This window comes from Hyperoodon ampullatus (assembly GCF_949752795.1).
Source record: "Hyperoodon ampullatus genome assembly, chromosome: 6".
Lineage (NCBI taxonomy): Eukaryota > Metazoa > Chordata > Mammalia > Artiodactyla > Ziphiidae > Hyperoodon > Hyperoodon ampullatus.
The window spans coordinates 3,705,627-3,711,210 of record NC_136919.1 but is presented as its reverse complement, the minus strand read 5'-3'; the positions used below and the strand labels follow the sequence as shown (position 1 = coordinate 3,711,210).

Below are 5,584 nucleotides of genomic sequence, written 5' to 3'. Positions count from 1 at the left end.
GGAGGCTCTCTTATCCATGCTGGGAGGCTTAGGGTCCCCTGGGGCCCAGCTGGGGAGATGGACTCCCTCCTGCTGTGAGCACACGGCCCCAGCTTGGTTATTTTAGCCCCTCCAAGAGTTGCTTCTGTGTGGCCTCCCATCCTGCCTGCTTCCAGAGGGCAGGACACTCGTCTCTGTCATTTCTGTGGGCTCGTACCCCATGCTCAGCCTGGCATGCAGTCGGGGCAATTAACAGTCGGGCCCATGACTAGGCGGCGGCGGCTGGCGTGGGGCTCCATAGATGCACCGCAGCTTTGGTGGGGACTGCTCCTGTCGAGGGGTCTGAGCCTCACCAGCCCCTCCCCCAGGAGAGCAGTCAGCCAGCCCCTGATCCATGGTAACCACGTGTGACCGAAAGGCCGTGATGAAAAATGCCAATATGTCAGAGGAGATGCAACAGGACTCAGTGGAGAGTGTTACTCAGGAACTAGAGAAATATACTATAGAGAAGGACGTTGCCGCCCGTATCGGGAAGGGGTTTGACAAGAAGTACAGCCCTACCTGGCACTGCACCGTGGGGAGGAACTTTGGTAGTTTTGTGACACATGAAACCAAACACTTCATCTACTTCTACCTGGGCCAAGTGGCCATTCTCCTGTTCAAATCTGGTTAAAAGCATGGACTGTGCCACACGCCCAGTGATCCATCTAAAAAATAAGGACTGCAGCCTAGATTCCAAATACCAGAGACTGAAATCTTTAGCCTTGCCTAAGGGAACACTGGATTTTTATTGTGTTGTTTTGTACAGGACATTCTCTGTACTAGTTTGTTGTGGTTATTAAGCAATTAGCAAAACAAAACAAAAAATGAAAACAAAAACAAAACAAACAAACAAAAAACGTCAGGCCCAGGAAGGGAGGGACAGGGTGGATGCCGAAGTCTGGCACCCACTCCGCCGTTGTGTGGAGGCCCCAGCAGGCCGCTCTGGGGACCCTGAGCCTCACACAGGTCCTGGCTGCCCCGTGGCCTGAGCCGAGCTGCTCAGCCCGGTCCATTAGCTCTTTTTACGTCTTGTCCTCTCTGTGGCATTGCCGGGAATGGCTGAGCAAACAAGTGGACCAGGAGAACACTCTCAGGCCTGGAAATTCCAATAGCATTTCTTTAACGTGTCATAGTTGATTGGCAGTAGCTGCCTCTGATGGTTTCAGGGGGAAAAGAAAGTAATTTGGAGCTGGGAAATTGCTATTGATTGAGCAAGAAGTTACTGCAGCCGGGCTGTCTCTGCTTCCCCCGCTCCAATTTCCCTGCTGCCGTCCGAACGTTCCTGAGAGCTTTCCCAATTACCAGATGTGGTCGCAGCTGTGCGGTCAACAGACCCTGCTTCCCAGGCCAGGGCACCAAGGCCTGGTGGGCTCTCTGCACTTGCTTGGGGGTCCTGTAGGTGCTGTCCCGGTGCCCACCTCTCCAATCCTCCTGAACTGTCGGGGGATGGGGGACACCGCCCCACGCCCAGAGGCCTCGGCACCCAGGCAGTGCCCTGAGGTGTGACACACGTGTAACTGGAAAGGCTGGATGCACATCTGTATCTGGACATGAAGGACATCACACTGTCGAGTGAAACACCCAGAGAGTGGGAGCACGGATGCGGGTCTATGCCTCAACGTCTGCAAACCTGCAAGGGGGCCCAGGGAGGGGGTGGCACCGAAGCTGCAGAAGTTTCGAGCTGGGTAGGGGTCTGGGGAGACTTTTCGGTTCTGCTCAGCTGGGTGGTTTGGATTCCCCCCCAGTGAGTTCCGATATCTTCATAGAGAGAAAAAACACTGCTTTTATGAACGTAGCCTTCTTGCCCCGTGAGGGGCTGTGTTGAGGGCTGTGCTACCTTCAACCAGGTGAGCACGGCCGTGGGTGCCTGGCTGGGCTGTGATTAGGGGGAGGCGGTAGGGGGTTGGATGCACGGAGGGTCCTGCCAGAGGACAGGAGAAGGAAGGGAATCCAGGCCCACCTCTATCACCCGCTGCCCCGTATCAGCTCCCTCTGGAAAGGGACCCAGGCAGTGCCCTGAGGTTTGACATCTGCAATTGGAAAGGAAGCCAGAGAAGTGAGCCACTAAAGCCCACTAGGACCTGTGGGCATGGCAGCCACAAGCCAGGAGGGCGGCCAGCATGGAGGACCCAGGCTCAGGGAACCAGGAGGGCTCGTCTCCGGCCCCATGGCAGAGAGGAGCCCTGGGGGCCTCGCCTTGACCCCAGCCCTCTCTGGGCAGGGTGGGGGCCGCCTCTGCCCCTGGCTGTGCTCTGCATCCACCCAGGTTCCCTCTTCTGGTCCCAGGTGCCGTCAGTACGTGCTCACAGCCGCCACCTTCTGCCCTTGGCCACCTGGACCCTCCTGGTCCAAGGCTGCTGCCCCCGTGGGGGCCTGTGCCAGTGATGACCTGAGGCAGGGGGTGTGGAGGCCTGTCCCCCTCACCTCAGTTCAGGCAACTCTGAGGGGGTGGCCTAGCCCCCAGGACCACCACCCCCCGCCCCACCCCGTGTGACCTGCGGAGCCTCAGCTGCTGCACCTTCACTGCAGGCCCGCCTTGTTCTCTGCCCACCTGCTGTCCTCGGCTCCTTACAGGGGGGCCTCCAGGGCCCACGCTCCTGCAGCCTGTTTCCTGGGAAGCCGAGCTGGGACAGGCCCTCCCCGGGTGGTCAGGCTCCACTTTTCCTCTCCTCCCCAAGGTCACAGGCCCAGCCCGGGCTCCTGGCCCTGCCTGTCATGCAGGAGCTTCTGGAGACCCCAGGCTGCCCTAGGCCGTGACCACCGGGACCCTGCCCGGCTGCTCTGTCGGTCTTTCAGATGGAGCCTCTTCCCTGCCTCCCCACGGGGATGGAGCTGCCAGGCTCCCGGCCCAGTCTGGAGGCCTGCGGGTCCTTGGTGGGCAGTCCGACCCTGGCAACCCAGACCCTCTGCAGCGAGCGTGGGGCACAGCTTCCCCACTCAGGCAGACTTAAGCCTGGGCCCAGCTAGTAATCTAGTTGGGCAACGACCTTCCTGAGCCTTGGTCCCTCATCTGTAAGGCTGGGTACCCGGCTGGTGTGGGGGGTAAGGGAAACAGCCCATTAGAGCAGTTAGTACGTGCTCACTTAACGCCATGGACCGGATCGGATCATGCTGTCCCTCTGCAACAGCCCTGCCACTGTCCCGATGGAACCTCCGGCCTCATCACCCGAGGCTGGTGTCCGGGCTAGTCCTGTCTCACAGCCTTCTGCACCTGCACAGGGCCATGGAGGGGCGGCGGGCCCGGGGCTGTACTGGGGGGCCCTGCCCCACGTCAGGCGGGCGCTGGGTGTTGCTGTGTCTGCTCCCAGAACTCCTCTCCTCGGGACGGAGCAGACAGCGCTGTCAACTCCGCTCAGGCCCGGGCTCCCCAAACCCAGCTGAGCATGCCTGGAACAGGGAGCAGTTCCTCCCAGCAGCTGGTGCGGCCCCAGGCTGGCATCTCCCGGGCCGAGTGATGCTGATTAACAGGAAATGATGCACAGGCAAAGGGAGCAGGCACAGTGCCGACCTGCTGGCCCGGGGCCCGAGCTCGTCATCCAGGCCTGGGACGTGAGGATGTGGGGCTGGCTTCCTGCACCCACAGCTGTCTTCCTTCAGTGGCTTCCTCGGGGCCTCTGGGGCTCAGCAGGGGAGCAAGGATTCCAGGTGGGATTTATCATATATTTTATACACGACGGAGGCCCAGAGAGGCAGGTCTCGCCCAGATGCCCAGGTCCTCAGCTCCAAGAGCCCTCTCTGCTGGGGAGGCCGCTCTGTTCTGCTCCCCCAAAAGACTCTCAGTTTGTTCAGACCAGACCATCCTTCTCTTTACTTGCCTTGACTTGCCCTCCCTCTGGCCATCTCCAAAAAAGAACCCGTACCAGCTTATTGCACAAGTAACACAGGTCAAAATGGAAAAGCTAGATGGTCCTGAGAATTGAAAGAAGGAGGGGAAGAAATCCTCCCAAACCCCTTATCTGGAAGTAGCCCCTGTGTATAATTCAGCGACCGCTTTCTCATGTAGGAGAGGCATATCATTATACAGAATCCACATTTGCTGTTTGTTACCTGTTAATTTCACTCAACAGTTTATCGTGAGCACACGTCTGTGTCAATAGACGCGTTTCTACCACATTGTGTTAAGTTGCTATTCGTGCAGTGTTCTAGCGAATGTATGCACCGTAATTTATTCAAAGCCCTCTCACTTGACACTTCAATGCCTTTTTTAAAGTATGAAAACATTTCTGTGCACGTCCTTAATTATTTCCTTAGGAAAAATTCCTAAAAGTGGAATTGCTAGGTAAGAGGGTATATGTGTATATACATTTCTTTTTTCAGAATAAATATGTTATTACTGTATAGTGATTAAAAAAAACAGGTTTATTGAGATATAATTCATGTGCCATACAATTCAGTGATTTTTAGTGTATTCACAGAATTGTGCAAGCACCACGATCAATTGGAGAACATTTCGTTGCCCCTAAGGAGCCCCCGTCCCCACCAGCACTCCCTTCCATTGCCTGCCCCAGCCCCCGGCTACCACTAATCTGCTTTCTGTCTTGATGGAGTTGCCTCTTCTACAAGTGGAATCACAATACGTGAGAGTGCTTGGTTCCCTCCACCAGCACCCTGTTCTTGAGGTCCTCCACACTGTAAGATGGATCGGAACTCCACTCTTTGGTGTTGCTTGGTGACACCCACTGGAGGTGGCATGTCTATTAAGGTGGCATGTATATTATCTGGCTTTTCATAAGCACCGGGCATGGCACTCCCCAAAGGCAGCATCCATTCCGACTCCCAACAGGAGTTGGGAGTGTCCAGGTCTCAGGGCGGGTTCTGGGACTCCGTCTTTGTCCCCATGCCTGGTTGGGGGCATCTGCCCTGGGGTCTTGGCCGGAGGGCAGATTGCAGACGCTGTCACAGCTGGGGTCAGCCGGAGCCCCACGGGGGCAGTAACGATCTTCAGGCTGTCACAAAAGTCTTTAAAATATCTTCAAACCAGAGGAATTTTAATTTGCCTTAATTAAAAAAATGGCATAGAGCAGCTTTTTTTTTTTTTTTTTGGTGTTAGAAAAATTGATGTCAATCTCACATCCAACACACAATAGAAGTTTGGATACTTTTTATTTATTTATTAAAATTTATCTGTTTATTTATTTATTTATTTTTGGCTGTGTTGGGTCTTCGTTGCTGCGCGCGGGCTTTCTCTAGTTGCGGCGAGCGGGGGCTACTCTTTGCTGTGGTGCGCGGGCTTCTCATCGCGGTGGCTTCTCTTGTTGCGGAGCACGGGCTCTAGGCGCACGGGCTTCAGTAGTTGTGGCACACGGGCTCAGTAGTTGTGGCTCGTAGGCTCTAGAGCACAGGCTCAGTAGTTGTGGTGTACGGGCTTAGTTGCTCTGTGGCATGTGGGATCTTCCTGGACCAGGGCTGGAACCCGTGTCCCCTGCATTGGCAGGCGGATTCTTAACCACTGTGCCACCAGGGAAGCCCTACTTTGTAAAGAGTGTGGTTGCTATGACAGTAGGGAAGAGGCCATTAATAGTTTGCACATTGTGGGGGACTGAAACACTGCCCCCTCTCCTTT

General features: G+C 55.8%; 1 protein-coding gene across 1 annotated transcript; it reads left to right on the top strand.

Moving 5' to 3' along the window:
* Positions 1-391: 391 nt before the first annotated feature.
* LOC307055077 (dynein light chain 1, cytoplasmic-like) lies at positions 392-652 on the top strand (the record flags this gene model as incomplete). The annotated part of the gene is made up of 1 exon (XM_079707021.1): positions 392-652. The coding sequence occupies exon 1, from the start codon at positions 404-406 to the stop codon at positions 650-652; it is 249 nt and encodes an 82-aa protein (XP_079563147.1). The 5' UTR covers positions 392-403.
* Positions 653-5,584: the final 4,932 nt, after the last annotated feature.